The sequence below is a fragment of the Canis aureus genome, chromosome 27 (assembly GCF_053574225.1).
Source record: "Canis aureus isolate CA01 chromosome 27, VMU_Caureus_v.1.0, whole genome shotgun sequence".
Lineage (NCBI taxonomy): Eukaryota > Metazoa > Chordata > Mammalia > Carnivora > Canidae > Canis > Canis aureus.
The window spans coordinates 38,905,834-38,923,856 of record NC_135637.1 but is presented as its reverse complement, the minus strand read 5'-3'; the positions used below and the strand labels follow the sequence as shown (position 1 = coordinate 38,923,856).

At 50.8% G+C, this 18,023-nt stretch overlaps 1 protein-coding gene across 2 annotated transcripts in view; it reads left to right on the top strand.

Annotated features, from left to right (window-relative positions):
* A1CF (APOBEC1 complementation factor) overlaps positions 1-18,023 on the top strand; it is an 82,896-nt gene that overhangs the window by 42,415 nt on the left and 22,458 nt on the right. For both annotated transcript variants that reach the window (XM_077874875.1, XM_077874874.1), the window contains exons 4-6: positions 1,642-1,772; positions 6,911-7,149; positions 12,440-12,604. In XM_077874875.1, coding sequence (XP_077731001.1) covers positions 1,642-1,772; positions 6,911-7,149; positions 12,440-12,604 — 535 coding nt within the window. The remainder of the gene's footprint in view (positions 1-1,641; positions 1,773-6,910; positions 7,150-12,439; positions 12,605-18,023) is intronic.

Sequence of the window (18,023 nt, the reverse complement as noted above, 5' to 3'; positions counted from 1 at the left end):
ATTAATAATGTGCTTTGTCAAAGTCATTATATAATTAAGGAACATGTCCTTAGTTGTAATTCCAAGTCGCATATGGTTACTAAACCCAAAGTTACAGGGAGAACAGAAAATTAAAATTTATTTTCAATATTTTACCAAGCTGTGTTTCAACAACCACATTCCTGGAAAATTTAGAAAAATTCTAGTCTGGCTATTTCTTTCCCTAAATGCCAAAATCAGTTGTGTGTATGTGTATAACTCAGCCTCAGATTCAGAACTGCTCCTAATTTTATATGAATGACATCACTTGGCACATGCACAAATTATAAGGATTTAATCCTTTAAGAATTTTATATACTGAACTTGAAAATGAGCACCAAGAAACACCTGAAACAGATGAAGCATGCTTGAACTCTTTCTGAATGAGCCCGGGATAGATAAACGTCCACCACTGAGTACCCTGGGGTGGGGGAGGCTGGGTCAGGAGGTAACCAATCACTGAGGTAATAGCACACATTTAATAACACCTCTTCTCCCTGCATATGCCTCTCCTATCTATTAGGGCCACTCATCCTACAGCGGCCAGCAAGAATAAATTATTGAGTCTGGATTGCTGGAGAGCATTTGGGGTAACAGGAAGGAACAGTACGTAGGCAAAACAAAAGAGCTGGAGTCAGAGGGATAGAATGAGTGCCCGCCTTCTGTGGAGGTCCGGACCTTGGGCTGGTTATGTAAAACTAGCATCTACCTTCAGCCTACAGATAAAAAAAAAATATAATAAAAAATAAAATAAAATAAAATAAAATAAATAAAATAAAACAAGAATCTCCAGATCATCCTCTGAAACACATCTTCCCTTTGCATCTTGAGGTCATGGTGGGATAAAGCTAAGAAATCAGTTAGCAAGGTTCCAAGTGAGCATCCTGGGTCTTTGTTTTAAACATCAGTGGTAGAGTATGACCAAATCTAGATTAAACTACAGAAACTTGAGAGGCCAAGGGAGAAGGCAAGGACTAATCTATCAAGAAATCGTGCTTCTGGGGCAGCCCGGGTGGCTCAGCGGTTTAGCACCGCCTTTGGCCCAGGGCGTGATCCTGGAGACCTGGGATCCAGTCCCACGTCAGGGTCCCAGCATGGAGCCTGTTTGTGTCTCTGCCTCTTTCTCTCTCTCTCGAATAAATTGTAAAGAAGAAACAGAAAAAAAAGAAAAAAAGAAATTGTGCTTCTGATGATAAACGCATTTTTAGGTCCCAAGGACAGCAGATAAATCCACAGATAATTGTGTGATGAAAGGCCATTTGCACTTGACGGGATGAGCACTGGGTGTTATTCTGTAGGTTGGCAAATTGAACACCAATAAAAAATAAATTTATTATTAAAAAAAAAGGAAAGGCCATTTGCTCTGTCGAAAACATATTCTGTGAAGTCAAGCTGAAATGCATTTGTATGCGCTTTCTTTATTTAACTTGACTTTGCCCATGAGTCAGATAACAGATCTGAACCCAGCATGAAAATATGCAAACCATTCCCCACAGGATGCAAATGCCAAATATGGCAGAGATAAGACTTCAGAAAACAGTGTGTATGTGTGTGTGTGTGTGTGTGTTTTCATTTGGAAGTACAAATGGACAAACATGGATTCTCTCTTTCTTTTACTTGTAGATTGGTAAAATTTATGAAATGAGAATGATGATGGATTTTAATGGCAACAATAGAGGGTATGCATTTGTAACTTTCTCAAATAGACAGGAAGCCAAGGATGCAATCAAGCAACTTAACAACTACGAAATTAGGTAAGATCTACCTCTTGTGGTTAAAAAAGTGAAGCAGACAATGCGCCTGTATCTGTTCTTCCATCAAACTTATCTAATACAGTCTATGCAAAAGACAGCCAGACTGGACATTTAAAAAAAAAAAAAAGGCGTCTTTTCCTTGGTGAAAATCAATTTGATAAAATGTTTATTTAATGTCAACATTACCTAAGGTACCAAGCTAAGTTTTGTGAAATGCTCAAAGAAGCAAAAATCATTAATTCATCTGTTGCACGAATGTGCGTGTGATGGGCACTGTTCAAAATATTGGAAATTTCAAGATGCCTTTTCCTATCTTCGTCGTAAGCAAATGGAGATAGAAGATTTTTTAGGACTATGAAAATCATGAGGACTCTAAAAGAAGCAAATGAGACCAACAAAAAGCAGAACCAGACCTGTAAATACAGGGAACAACCTGATGGTTGCCAGAGGGGGGAGGAGGGGGGCTGGACAAAATGGGTGAAGGGGAGAGGGAGACACAGCCTCCAGTTATGGGGTAAGTCACCGGGACGAATGGCACAGCACAGGGCATGGAATCAAGGGTATTGTAATAGTGCTGTACGGTGCTGAGCAGAGGAAAATAGAGAAGCGGAATCACTGTGAAATGAATGTCACGTTGTTTGTCAGCTACAATTAAAAAAAAAATTAAGAATAAAAAAAGAAAACCACCTGTGAGGAGGTGGCCACTCTAACTTGGTGCATTTAAGAAAAGAGTCTCCAGGGGCACCTGGGTGGCTCCACGGTGGAGAATCTGCCTTCGGCCCAGGCCGTGACCCCGGGGTCCTGGGATCGAGTCCTGCATCCAGCTCCCCGCAGGGAGCCTGCTTCTCCCTCGGCCTGTGTCTCTGCCTCTCTCATGAATAAATAAATAAAATCTTTTTTGAAAAGAAAAAAAAATACTCTCCAGGAAAGTACAATTTTACCTGAGACTTGAAAGCAAAGAGCCAGCCAGGACGGCCAGGTCTGGAGGAGGATTATTCCGGAGAATAAGAACAGCAAGTGCCAAGTCCCCCAAACGAGAACAAGCTCAATGTGTTGGAGAACAAAGCCGAGGAGGTAGAAACAGAGAGGAGACCTGAGGGCAGCGTCGTCTGAGAGCCTTATGCTCCATGATTCAAGATCTGCCTTCTGCTCTGATAAAAAGGGAAAACATTCCATTAGATTCGTGTGTTTTTTGTTTTTGTTTTTTTAGATTCATGCTTTTTAAAACAGAACTCTGGCTGTTGGATGCAGCATGGACTGTAGCAGGGAAGCCAGAGGGAAAGCGGGGAGTAGTCTAGGTCTAGACAAGGGATTGCAGCAGGTGCACAGGGGCTGGTGGTGCAGGTGCCGCAGGGGTCGGGCCTGGGGTCCGGCCCGGAGGTTGAACAGACAAGACCGGCTAAACATTGGATTTAGAGAGTGTGAGCGGTGTTAGAACTCAGGGAGGAAGGCGAGGATGTTGGTCCCAGCATCTGTGGATGAGGCGGTGCCCTTGAGGTGGGAAGACCGGAGGAATAGCCGGGACGTGGGGAGCTCAGTTTGGGGGAAGTCACAGTTGAGATTCGCATGAGACTTCCCCGGGGGAGCTGTTGAAGAGGGGACGGCGTGTACGATGTCGGAGCCAGGAGAGAGGTCGCAGGGCCAGCCAGACTTGGATGATATTGCAAATCATGGGACCAGTGGAAGCTTCCAGGGCATAATTGACCCTGTGCAGTCAATTAACTGGATTTTATCAACTGGAAACGGGGCCAACGTATGAAATTGCCTGAGTCCTACAAGCTTCACCTACGGACGGAATTGTCCTAAATCATCTCTCAAAGGAAGCCCTGAGCCCCCTGGAAGAGAGACCCGTACAGCGGTTGAAAAGCAACAGCTTTGGAGTCGGACAGGCTTCACCCAAGTGCCGGCGAGTGGCTTTACCTCCCCGAGCCTCAGTGTCCTCATCCCGAAAGTGGGGCTACCACTAGGACGCACGTCAGAGCGGTGATGGGGGGATACTATAGACTTTTAGACGTTTATCCCAGCGTCTGGAGCACAGTAATGGGTCGAAGAATGATGGACCTCTTACATATTAGCACATTCAGCAATTCTAAGAAATAATTTTCATATGTTTCTGCGTCTCAAAACTGATGTCATCCTCAGCGTGAATACAGAGGGCTTCCCTGCCATTTATTTCCTCTCACTCCCTCTAGGCCCTAAATAAGTCCTGCATTATTGTCCTTAGAATTCTGTAAACCAGTTACTGGGTCATGTTTCTTCAGTCCCTTAGTCACAAAAAGACAGACTGGACTGGCAACCAGCGTGGCCTGCCCACTCAGGCCGCGGGTCAGATCGTGGAGCAGAGTTTTGGAGGGAAGTCCTGGGAGTTCCCCTCCCACGCAGGCCTCCAGGGAGCCAGGGGAGCTGCGTCTGGTGTGCGGGGGGTTGTCTGGTGTGGGAACCAGGCGACCAGAGCAGATTAAATCCTGGGACCTCTTCCAGCAATGGTTTTAGCGTCAGCACCTAACTACTCACACGCTCTGGGCGTCTGGCGTGGAGACGACCTAGACGCAAGCGTTTGGGGAAAGGGCCACGGAAAGCCCTGGGTCAACGTAGCCTTTTGGTATGACAGGTGCAGGGCGGCGGGGATCGGAAGAGGCCCCGCTCCTTGGTCCCGCGTGGAGCCCCGGCAGCCTAAGCGTGAGGCTCATTCTCAAAACGGGTGCGGACCTGGCCACGCAGGTAGGCCGCGTGTGCTGACGCTCCGTTCCGCGTGGGCCTGCCCCTGCCTCTGCAGGACGGACAGGGTGTGAGACGGGGACACCAGGGACGTGTGGCAGTCAGAGATGTGCGACGGCACCCTGTGAATGAACTCCGGCGGCGGCGTCTATGAGACATGAAGATGGGCCGCCCTCCTGGCCATTCCCAAAATATAGGTGATGCAGGCAAAGCTCACATGCGCCGAGGACGTTCGCTGATGATTACGGTGGAGGGACCGGGGTTGGGGGGACACATCACAAAGCATCTGGAAGGAGCAAGCTGGGGGCCACATTCCAAAGTCCGGCTGGACACCAGAAGCGAGGGGAGGCTGAGAGGCGCCCTATGCATCGAGGTGCGGGGTCCACAGGACCCGCCGGGGGAGCGGAGACCCCACGCGCCAATCCCAGCCACGTCCACTCTGCCCCCACCAGTCCCGCCAGGGAGCACCTTCCTTGCAGAGAGGGGGGCGGACCTGGATCTGCTCTCAGCCGCTACGTCTCGGGGTAGATAAGGCCCGCACCCCGGAGAAGCCCCGGAGCCGTCCTATCATCGTCTTCATCATCATCAACTATGCACGGGCTCTGTCTAAACGCCGGGCTTCGGGAGCCGTCCACGCGTGCCCTCGGCCTGCGAGCGCTGGCTGTTGGTCGCCAAGCTGTGCTGGGAACGCGCCCGACCGACCACACAAACTTAAAACCAGGACACGGAGATTCCAGGTTCCACCTGCCGGTCACTGACACCTGGCAGGCCCTCCATCAAAAATAATAGGATTGCTAAAGAAATAATATTTTGGAATAGAGGGAGTTTTTTTTTTTTAAGTTAAAAAAAAAAAGACCTGAAATATTCCTTCAGCCCCCCCTTCCCTTCCTGCAAGGAAAAGCACATTCCTTGGGCCACGTTCAGCGGGCGGCAAGGGCCGCGTCGCAGCTCTGACACGTGGTCCCCAGGTCCTCGGCGAGGCAGGGAGGGCGAGCGGGGCGGAGGCCCAACCCCACTGAGGCCGCCAGCGCCGGGAAAGCGGAGTGCTTCGACGTGCAAGTCCTTTCTGTGAAAGGAGCTTTCCCCATTTTAATGACTGTACTAACTTCCTGTTATTACAAAAGCCACACAACAGCCCCAAAAAAGGCAATAAAAGTTCACACCTTCCGTCCATAATCCCACTGCCTCCAAGATAATCACTACGTCGGCTTTCTTTTTTTTCTTTTTTTTTTTTTTTTTTTTTTTCGGCTTTCTACTTTGCACGGTCTTCCTAGGTTTTCGGTACAGCGTTCATCAACATGGACTCATATTCGTATCTTGACATCCTTTTTTTTTTTTTTTTTTAAGCCAGTAGCATCTCATGAGCTGATTTTTTTTTTTTTTTTTTTTTGTGAGCTGCTGTTTTAACCAATAAATATTCTCCTACGCTACTGCGCTCTCGAACAGTCTACGGTGTCAACGCTCATCTTTAATTTAGCAGCGAGTCTCAGCCGGAGCAGTAGTGTCCAGCCCAGGGACACGTAGAAAGGTGAAGAGGCATTCTCAGATGACCCAGGGGGTGGCTGTTAGCTCGTGGTGCACGGGGACCCGAGGCTACAGCCAGACTACGGGCACGAGGGGGCAAGGCCCCGCCGCAGGGTCAACGTCATCTCAGCCACCAGGCATCAGACCGGTTCCGGAGGGGGCATATTTTGATTTCCAATCTGGGGACTATTTTAAATCATAGCAGCGAATGTCCTGATGCAAGATTGTTGGTGTTCATCTCTTGGCTAGACACACTTTCCCAGAAGGGGCACTATATGCCCCAAAATCATACACAAAAGGTTTCTGATGCATTTTCCCCGAGCACCCCCGCTTCCCAAGAGCTTCCTCTGCACCTGCCGGTGGAGGAACGCATGCAGGTGCCCTCGGCGGCCCCGCGTGGAAGGGATGGGAGGGACCCGAGAGTCCGCGGGAGAACCCCAGCCCTCCCCGTCTACAAAACCTTAAGCAGGTCGTTGAGTTTCTTGGGGGGGTGGGGGGTGTCTCCAGCCTTCCTCCAGCACCTGCCCTGCCCACCTTCCTCGGCTAGGTCAAATGCGATAATACGGGAAAACCTGCCCAGCATAAGGGATCATTTCTTTTTTTAAAAAAAGATTTTATTTATTTATCTGAAAGAGAGAGACAGCTTACAAGCCAGGAGGGAGGGGGAAAGGGAGGGGGGAGGCAGCCGCCCCGCTGAGCAGGGAGCCCGACGTGGGGCCCCATCCCAGGACCCCGGGGTCACGGCCTGAGTCGAAGGCAGACCTTGGCCCACGGAGCCCCCCAGGTGCCCCATGAGGGACAATTCCTAGGGGCAGTCGTGTCGGAAGCCCCACTCACGCGGGGGTCCCTGCCGAGCAGAAAGAGTGCCTGCCTCCGGTTTTGTTTTATTTTTGCAGAAATGGGCGCCTCCTCGGGGTGTGCGCCAGCGTGGACAACTGTCGGCTGTTTGTGGGGGGCATCCCGAAGACCAAGAAGAGAGAAGAGATCTTAGCAGAGATGAAGAAGGTCACCGAGGGCGTCGTCGACGTCATCGTCTACCCGAGCGCCGCAGATAAGACCCGAAACCGGGGCTTTGCCTTCGTGGAGTATGAGAGTCATCGCACGGCTGCCATGGCCCGAAGGAAGCTGCTGCCAGGTGGGCACCCCGTCCCCAGGGAACCCCACCTGCCGCCTGCGCTGGGTACCGGGTGGGGACACGGGCGCTGGCTGCCGCGTGGGCTCCCGAGGGGCTTCCGTGGGCTTCCGAGCCCTCCTGTCCCCTAGGTCACGGTACACTCGGGCCCCCGCAGCTTTCACCCATGAGGTTTACCCATGAGGTTTTGAAAACCATGCGTGGAGTGTAACACGTGTGCACTGGGGGGACCCCGAGCCACGAGCCTGACCCTGTGGAGAAGCGTCACAGTGGAGGATGGCCTCAAAAGTGAGCATGTGCCTGGATGGTCCGCGCGGCTGCTAACAGGCCTGCTAGAACTGGAGCCCGGTGTCCCTCACCGTGGAGGATGAGCCTGACGGTGACGCTGCCCGGCGACTCCGCCGTGGCTAACAGGCCTGTGGCCCTCCAACGGCAGGCACCTGCTGGGTGCTACCACCACGGGGTGGGCCCATCTGGGCAATGACCGTCAACCCTGTGTGTAAAGGCCCCCACCCCAGGGCCCTGCCTCGGTCAGGCCGGCCTCGGGAAATTGTTGAAAATCCTCTGCTCGTTCTCAAACAGTCACTAAAACTCACACAAAGGTATTCGACTTAAGGTATTAAGTCAAATCAATATTAAAACAAGGGGATTTCGAGAATGACACAATGGGAGACAGTGGAATCAACTCCTCTCCCGAGCACCATGGAAGAGCCGCCAGAATTAGAGACAAAACCAACACCACCTATAGGGTCCCTGTACATGTTCTTGTTTTTCTTTGAGGTTTTATGCATTTACTCATGAGAGAGGCAGAGGCACAGGCAGAGGGAGCAGCAGGCCCGATGCGGGACTCGATCCCGGGACCCGGGGGTCACGCCCTGAGCCAAGGCAGATGCTCAACCGCAACCATCCAGGTGCCCCCCACCTCCGCCCCGTACACATTCTTAAAAACGAGCCAGACTGAGCAAGTCACGGGGATGGAAGGCGCAGCGTAGGGAACACAGTGGGATCGCAGTAGTGCCGTACGGTCACAGGCGATAGCGACTCTCGTGGGGAGCACAGCCTAACGCATACAGTTGTCCAGTCGCCACGTCGTGCCCCTGACACGAAGGTAACGTGAGTGTTGACTCTATTTAAACCATAAAAAAAAAAAAAAAAAAATTTAACTCGATCAGAGGCTAGAAGTTTTCAAAATTGGAAGATGGGAATGACTTTTTTTTTTTTAAGAGATTTATCTATTGATGGGGGGAGGGGCAGAGGGGAAGGAAGAGGGAGAGAGTGTGGAGCAGACTCAGCCCTGAGCGGGGAGCCAGACCCGGGTCTTGGGCTCCCGCCCCTGAGATCACGACCTGAGCAGAAACCGACAGTCAGGGGTCACCTGACCGAGCCACGCAGGTGCCTCGGGAGAGATCTTATTAATATCTTCATGAAGGCAGCTAAAGTGAGAGGGCAGGAGACAGCCCCCCCCCCCCGCCCCGGATTGCCAGACCCATTACCGAGATGGGTATTTTTAAGTACGATGCTTCCGCGGGCAGACCCTGAGCGGCGCGGGTGCAGAGCACCCCTGATGCTCCTCAGCAGGCGTCCTGAGCCCCTCGGCGAGCCCCCCTTTGGTGCCCTCTTTTCTGCCGTGAAGAAGTCCCCTGTGTCCATCCTGATGTCAGACTATGGTTGGAGTCTAAAAACATGTATTGCTGAACGTAGACTCTTGCCAAAAATTCCAGGTTATTCTCCGAGCCCTGCTCTCTTTTGGAGGTACCCCGCTGTTCACCTGCTCCGCCCCGACCGTCACCACCAGATTACTCATGTTCCCCCAAATCTCACGTCGTCCTTTCCAGGATTAGGGCAAGCACTAGGAACCGGGGCTGAATGGTGCTGCTCGCCCGCTGCGCGCTGCGGGGGAGACCGGACTCTGCGGCCGTTCCTCAAGGCTCCAGCCCCTCCCAGCCCTACCTGCCACCGCCACTTCCCGGCAAGCCCCTTCTCTGCAGCGGGACAGACCCCCCTGTGGTTTAGGCCACGCTGATTCTCGTCTCGTTTGTTCCGAAAGCTGCGTCCCCGCTGGAGCGACCCGCGCCCTGCCCCCTGCGCCGCCCCGGCCTTCAGGGCCCAGCCCGGCCCGTGGCAGCCCACGCCCGCTGCCTCTCTCCGTCACCTGCGCCACCAGACACGTGCAAGCTTCTGGGGGGCCTCGCAGTGAGAGAGGCTCGGGAAGGGGACAAAAAGAGTTTCCGGGGCCAGACCCGAGTTCCCAGAGCACCTGTCCTCTGCCAAGGAAAGCGCACGTGGCCGGGCAGAGCCTGTGTCTCTGGGTGCGGCGGGCCTGGGCGGGCAGCGGCCCTCGCCTCCCGGGGAGCCCTCCACGGAGCGCGTGGCCGGGCCCCCAGCAGCCGCACCACGGACAGGCCCGAGCCAACTGCTCCTTCTTGGCGCCCGGGGCCAGGCCTCCACGCGCTTGGACGCGCCACCTGCTGCCTCACCGTAGGCCCCCCCAGGGCAGAGGCTTAGGGCCGCGTCCCCGGAGAGCCTCGCGTGAGAGAAGGCGGTCCTCAGCACGCGTGACAGGCGAGGGCCACAAGCTCTCCCTTCCTAACTGACCCAGACTGCAGTTAGGAGGCAGAGAGAAAATCGCGGCCTCGCGTGACCCTCCACCCAGCCACCTCCCTCCCCGTGGACGGCGGCCGCTCCCTCCCCAGGTGTGCGTGGACACGGGCCGGCGCCCAGCTCCGAGGACGCTCTGGGGAGGCTCTCACGTGGCCCCAGCATCGGCCCGCACGGGGTCACCTGGAGGGCGTGGGAAAGTGGCACCGCGAGGCCCCCCCCAGAGTCCCTGAGTCCGTACACCTGCCGTGGCACCTGCTCCTTTGCGTCTATAGCCGGTTCCCGGGCTGCTCCGCTACCCCAGACCCAAGTTTGAGAACCTGCGGCGTAAGTCAGCCGCCGCCCCTCGGGGGCCCCAGATCCGAATAACCCGAGGAGGTTTCTAAACGCCCCAGACCGAACCGACCCTGATCAGCTGAGTCTGCTGCTCTGGGGCGCAGAGCTGGGCCCCGGTGTTTTAAGCTTCCCAGGTGATTTTGCTGTGCGGCCAATTCTGTGATCCACGGCACCGCCACCGGCTGAGGCTGGAGGCCGGCCCTGCCCCGTGGGAGAGGTCAGCAGGAACACCTGCCCGCCACGCAGTGTGGAAACATTTCCTCAGTACCTACGATGGGCTTTGGTCTCTTCCCAAGGAAATTCTTTTAAAAAAAACAGAACAAAAACAACAAATCTCTCTATTGCACCCAAAGAGTGCTCCGAAGAAACCACACACGCAGGAAAAGAGACCCCCCAAAAAACCCCAAAACACTCAAGGGGAGACTGCGTCAGTGGAACGTGATCATGTCCCTCACGTGTATCATCTTTTGTTTCCACAGCAGCACCAGGTCGCGACTTTTATGATTCCAATTTTATAGATGAGGACATTGAGGTTTAGGGGGGGTCACTTCCCAGCCAGGCCCACGATCTGATGTGTGAACGGGTCCGGTTTCAAAGCCCATGTTCCCGAATCTACCTGCCACCCTGACCGCCACGAGGATGCTTGGGGAGACCACTGCCCACCCTACCTCCTCCAATGCTGTCCCCTTCAGCCTTCCGCAGGTCTTCAGGCCGCCGGCGGCTTCCTGTGGTCCCAGGCCAACGGACGGCACCTGTTCTCCATTTGGGCTGAATTAACTGAAGTGCTATTAAGAAGCCTCGGGAGGCCTGGACCACTCGTATCAAAATTGGGGAGGAGAGTCCTGGGGTCAGTGATGAGCTGGTCAATCTTTCCAAGACAACTCCCAGGGGTAATCCAAGCCCCGTGTAACACGGGCAGGTCCCCATGGTATTGATGCTACCACGGTGGTGGCCGATTTCAAGCTACCAAGATGACACCAACTGGCTCACATAATTCTGAAAATTTAACAGTCTGGTGTTGTGAGTGGAAAGGAATTGCGTGCAGCATACCAGTGAGGGGGGCTCAGGTTGGGTGCCTTTTTTTTTTTTTTGAGATTTTATTTATTTATTTATTTGTTTGTTTGTTTGTTTGTTTGTTTGTTTATTTATGAGAGATAAAGAGCAAGAGAGCATGAGCAGGGGAGGGGCAGAGGCAGAAGCAGACTCCCCACTGAGCAGGGAGCCCGACTTGGGGCTCAATCCCAGGATCCTGGGATCATGCCCTGAGCCAAAAGCAGATGCCCCCTCAGGTTGGGTATTTCTTTAGGCTCTTCCAAAACAACTAATTAAAAACACACAAGATTCCCAATCAAATGTAGGAATTGAGTTGATCCCCCCCACTATCCCTTCAGCTCAGCTCCGCACCGGGTAGGGGTACAGGGCTGCGTAAGCAGAGAAGAAAACGGAGCCACGGAGAAGTGAGGTGGGTCTGGTCAAGTCACTCGTGCCTCTAAAGCTCATTTCCTCTTCCATGAAATCGAGAAAGTCCGTTTCCTCCCCATGGAGTGACTATGAGCAGAAACTGAGGTAGCGAATGGAAAACACGTTATGCCCTCAATAAATTGCCACTATAGAAATACACAAATGTATGTTGTCATGGTCACGGGTGACAACTGCCCCCTCCCCAAAGAGCTCAGTTTCTCATCACAGACCCTTCCATTGCTCTTTGTCTTCTTAATCGGGATACAAATTTTTTTTCTGCAGATTCCCAAGTTGAGAAGAGAAGTAGGAGGGGACGTGGCTGATCGGAGGGGTCAGCTGATCAGGGGACACAGCTGACCAGGTGTAAGGGACGGAGAACAAACGGGGGGTGCCCGAGGCCTGCTCACTCTTGCTCGCATACCAGTTGTCAGCTCGGTGGTGGCACCGGGTGACGCAGATCCCAACAGCAGCTGACCTACCTCCCAATGACCTTTATGAGGCTTCATGAGGTCGCTCTCTGTCTGAGCCCTCAATCCATATGTTCCTTTCTCCTCTTCCGCTGTTTCCCTTGCAATGACTAACCCACCCCTGTGACAGCTGCTCGAAGACCCAAACCTGCCCGTTGCTGCCTCATTTCTGATCCATTTCCAACCACGTCCTCGTTCCCTTTGTGCTCAGTCATTACAACAAGCCGTCTGTCAGGAGAACGCCCTCCTAGCCAGCTCTTCCATTGATCTGGAAGGCTTCGTAAGATCAATAATCGCCTCCTGTAACAGCCGTCTTCTTGCTCGATCAAGACCTCAAAGCGTCGGTTGAATTTAAGAGGCCCTCTCAGCGAACTGAGATGATGTTGCCCTGATTTCTGCGTAACTAATCATACTTGTGTCCCTTTGGACAGGAAGGATTCAGTTATGGGGACATCCCATCGCCGTAGACTGGGCGGAACCGGAAGTAGAGGTTGATGAGGACACGATGTCGTCGGTGAAAATCTTGTACGTGAGAAATCTGATGCTGTCTACCTCGGAAGAGATGATTGAGAAAGAATTCAACAATATTAAACCAGGTAGGACATGCCGTAGTAGATTCCGTTTTCCAGCTGTGCTTTAAAAATCCTTACGCCTGAGATGACTTCCCATGGCTACAAACAGAATAGCTTTCATTCTGCGTTCTTAGAATCGCACGCGGACTACACAACTATATTCCGACCCTGGGATTAGTGAAGAAGGGACACATGGCCCTACAACATTTATCAGCAGTATGACTCCACCATTACCCATGTGGTTACTTCATTAATGCCCATTTTATTCACTAAACTATAAATTGCATGAGGGGGTTTTGGCTTCAGTCATCTCCTTGGCCCCTGTCTCTGTACCTGCTCATGGTAGGCGCTCAATAAATATTTACTGTGTTGATGAATGCACGGCCAGAGCTATAATCTCAGGTAGGGTTTCTCAGACTCAGGGATCTTAATATTTTCGGTCAGATAATTCTTGGTTGTGGCAGGGGGGTCTCTCCTGAGCAATATAGGAATTTTAACAGCATCCCATGCCCCTACCGACTGGATGCCGGTAGCAACTCCTAAGACATAATACCCCAAAATATCCCCAGACATTTGCCCTGGAGGGCAAAATTGCCCTCCGTTGAGAACCACTGATCAAATGGAATATGATTACAATATCAGGTACATGCGTAGGAAGGTGGGAATTAATCCTAGGAAACTCATTTGGGTAAAGTGGAAGGGAAAGGAACAGAGGGAGGTGGGGGGTGATAATTATTATTGCTCATCTTGTCATTACTTTGCAGTATCAGTTTTACACCATGAGATTCAGGCCTCACTGCTCTTTTCTCCTATAGGAACTACAACAGTGAGACAGGTAAAATACGTCAGGGAAGAATGTCCGAACAAACATTTCCCAAAGCCAGTTCTGCAGAACATTAATTCTGTGGATGGTTAGTAGATGCTACTGATAGAAGGGGTCCTTGATCAAGTAAATCTATAAACACCAGATTCAGGAAAATTAAACAGATTTTTTTTATTGCAGGACTTATCAGAGTCCTAACCTTCTAATATGCTTTGAAAGTCTCCAAAAGGAGATGTAGGATGGCTTCCCAAATTTCTGGACCAGGGATCTCATTTTTTGGCCAGCCATCTTGTGGAATTAACAGGTTTGGGAACACACTCTGGCCTAAATTTATCACTGTGGTAACATCTTTCCATAAACCAGGGCTTTTCTGTCTCCAGGGAATATCCCTCTACCTTGCTGATAAGCACGAGCCATGGTGCCATCATGTTAACTCGGCCTGAGAATAGTCCCCTCCATTGGTCACGTGGCCAGCTCCGGGTGCTGGGTCAGGTGTAACAGAATAAGCTGATGATTTGTTGCACAGGTGACTAGTAAGGATGCCACTTCCCCGTTTTTGGAGATGCACCAGCTTTGTCCTTCTCCAGGCTTTAGGAACCCCGCCTTCCTGACATTCTAGTGCAATGTGTGACCCCACAGCACCAGCTGTGAGCCCATCACTAACACAGAGGCTGCAAGTGACTGACTGCTCACCATGGGCCAGGCTTCCCCTCGGGCCCTTTCTCAGCAGGTGTCACCTCCTCAGCACCACAACCATGGGACGCAGGTCACTGTATCACTCTCGTGATTGTAAAGGTGAGAACACCAGGACCTGGAGCAGATAAGTTGCTTGCTCAGGGTCACACAACTAACCAGTGGCAAATCACAGATTCGAATCCAGGTCTGGGCAAAACCACATGCTTAACAGTAATAATTATCCCCTTCCACCTCCAGCTCCCATCCTTATTCCACTCACTCACTCACTCACTCATTCAGCTGTCATTACTTCAGTAGCTCCCATGTGCCAGGCACTGTGGGAGGAGCAAACAGGTGTGACGTGTGTGTGGAAGGAGTTTAAGATGCTCCAGAAGAGGGACACCTGGGTGGCTCAGCTGCTCAAGTGTCTGACTCTTGATTTCAACTCAGGACATGATCTCAGGGGCATGAGATGGAGCCCAGAATCCGGCTTCTTGCTCAGTGGGGAGCCTGCTTGAGATTCTCTCTCTCCCTCTCCCTCCACCCCTCCCCACCAAAAAAAGATGCTCCAGAAGAATCACAGCCATGACAGCCTACCCTTGGGGTGCAGACAAGACTCACGTTTAGGAGAAGTGACGTGTGAGCTGAGATCTGAATGTCGATGCACCTGTGGGCAGAGGAATGACATGTGTGCATGTAGATGTCGCTCCACCACATTCCGCTTTGTGTTGACTTCCTACCTTATTTTTGATACTTCCTTTTTTTCAATCTTTTCGATAAACTGTATTGAGAATGGCACGTCCACATGCAAATAATAAAGTGGGGCTGGATTTATAGAATTGGTAAAGTTAACTGAAAATGGATCAGGGACTAACAAAAAGAAAGCTAATATTATTTTTAAAGATCACTAGAGGAATATATAGGTAAAGCTTCATGACATTGGATTTGGCGATAAACTCTTGGATGGTATTAAAAGTACAGGCGATGAATTAAAAACAAAGTAATTGAACTACATCCAAATTAAAAACTGCTTCAGAGGGCATTTGCGACACTGAAACAGCAACCCACAGAATGACAGAAAATGTCTGCAAACAATACATCAACCAAAGATTAAGTAAAAACAGAAATGTGTATTTGTCCAACGATCGATATTGTCCACGTGCCACACACACATGGTCAACACGCACATTAAGAGATGTTCAGCGTCACTCGCTATTCACCAGGGAAATACAACCCCAAACCATTTCCACTTGCCAAGATACCAATAGTAGTAGTTAGTAGTAGTAGTAGTAGTAGTAGTAATCATCAAAGAAGACGACAGAGATGTTGGGGGAAGCTGTGGAGCAATTAGAACCATGTGCCATATAAACAGAAACACAAAATAATGCAGCCGCTGTGGGAAACTGTACACTGGGTCCCAAAAAACATATAATCACCATGTAATCCAACAATTCCACTTCAGGGCATACACACAAAATAAGGAAAAGCAGGGACCTGCACAGATACTTGCCTACCAGGCTCACAGCACACGGCATGGATGCACCTCGGAGACACGAGCGCGATGACACAAGACAGTCAGCAGGACGTAACAGGTGCCAGGTATCCGAGGTTCCTTAGGTAGGCTCAGTCATCGAGACAGAGCAGAGCGGTGGCTACCCAGGGTGGGGGAAAGGACCCAGAAATACTTACTAGTTACAGGCCTTCAGTTTGAGTTCATGAAGAGGTTCTAGAACCTGGTGGTGCCAGTTGCACGATATAGTTCTTCCTTTTATCTAAGTAAGACCTTACCTTCTTGTTTTGTTTTTGCTCTCTGGAAAGGGCTGGAATGGGAAACACCTAAAAGGCTGCTTCCTTTCCTGGTCACCGGTTATCAGCTTGTCGCATTAAAGAGAGACATGAGCTCGTGTCCTCCTGGTTATAATGAAAATAATAAATGCTGGCTCGCTCTCTCCCTCTCTCCTCTCTCCCTCTGGTGGCACAACTTGGAGCTCTACAGTGATGTGTGGCTGCCTCTTGGCACTCCACAAAAGAGGGTGGAGGACCAGCAGACATTTGCTGTATCAGGAAGAAAAAATCAGAGCTAACGAGTTTATTTTCCAGTGGAAAGGGTGTGTTTATACTTCTCTAGGAAAATTTACAGAGAGAAACAGGAAAATAACTCTTTAAAAATCCTACTGGAAGTTTAGATCCCTCAGAGGAGCCCGAATATTCCCAGCAAATCTTTCACCCTATAGTTTTAACCCTGATTAACCTGAAAATATCCTACTGCCACTCAGAGAAATAAATGACAATCAGAATAGAAATGGGCTGAAAAAAAAAAAAAAGAAATGGGCTGAAAAATGTAGGTTCTTCCCCAGTATAGCGTCAGGCTATCTGCTGAAATTCCAATTACAGTCATGCCACAAAATCTGATCTCCCTAAAACAGTTTCCTGTCCATCCGAATCCCTGGGAAGGCTTAAAACAGCCTGTGGGCCGCACCCCCGGAGATGGTGATTCAGTGCGTGAGCGTGGGTCCGAGCAGTGGCATTTCTCTGAAATTCCTGGGGAAGCTGCTGCCGCCTGAGGACCCCACTTGGAGAACCATGGCCCCCAGATGAGCTTCCCTGCGGCTTGCAGGTGTGTTTCTCTTCGGGTCATGGATGCACTGCTAACAAGTTGATCATGAATAGAGCAATATTTTCCCAATTCCCTGTATTATGACTTCGGAGTCCTTTGCATCAGCGCGATGATCACCATTGACATTGCCTCCGCCCTCTGCCAAACAATGATCAATCAGTGAACAAACTCCTGGAGATTAAAGCAGCGACATAGGACAATAAGCCACGTGGTGAATCCTATTGTACAGAAGACCAAACTCTCATTTTCTAACTTGTTTTATGAGGCTACATCTTCGTTCCTCAAGATTTCCATAACCAGGAGCAGCTGAACAGTGTTGCTTAAAAATGCAAGCTGGTGTACTTATCTGCGAGCGGCATTAGAGGACATTTAGACCCATCACCGTCTGAAATGCCGCCTAATGAATGTGAGTGAGAGAAGCTGGAGTGTGAGTTGACTGGTGGTGTTTGCTCGCCCCGTGTATATTTATAGAGCAGCCTAGATCTGTGCACAACCTACTAGGAGGCCCTGGGTGAAGACAATACCATGATGCCCCTAAAACAGGTCCTATTCATCTAGTCGAGCGGAGCCCAGAAGAAGGACGGGGCTGAAGAACAAATGGAGCCAAGACTGGAACAACGGAGACCCTCAATGGCACCCCTTTCACCTCTAAATCACCCGAACAAGCCGTGGGGCTATGTCACCATAGGTGATACACCTACACTGAAGGCACACGGAGACCATGCTGGAAGTTCAGCTAATTACTCGTTAACTCAATGAATTGGTTCCGTTAATGTCCATGCTTCACAGTCTCAAACACCTCAGCCTCACCAGACGATTTTGCTCTGGACAACCGTTGCCATGAGAAGCCAAGGGTGGGAAGCTGAGAGAAGAGAGAGAAGTATTCCAATGTCTTCAAACGATCCTCACATTACGGCCCTGCTGTTATTCCAAAAGAAGACAACGTACAGAACGTGGAACCACGTGGTAGAGTGAAAAGTCTAATTGCTTTTGTGACCTTGAATCTAAGAGGATCGATAACTGAACCTCGATAGGGAGAGGACAGAGAAGAACCCTCATCTCCCCTTCTGGTCCTCCCTGGGAAAGGGTCCCATCATAGGTTAGGTCGGGCAACTAGGATGGAAGAAACCCAGTCTCTCCAGGACACCCTAGTGAGTGTCACCGAAAGAGGACAGCTGGCAACGCTAACCTGTTAGCAAACTGCTAACAAGTTACACAGGTGTCCGTTTTACCTTCACTCCAGGAAAAGCTTCTCTTTCATGTTGAGTCATCAGCAATATTCTCTAGCAACATTTTAGTAATAAAACATAAAATACAAAGTTCAACTA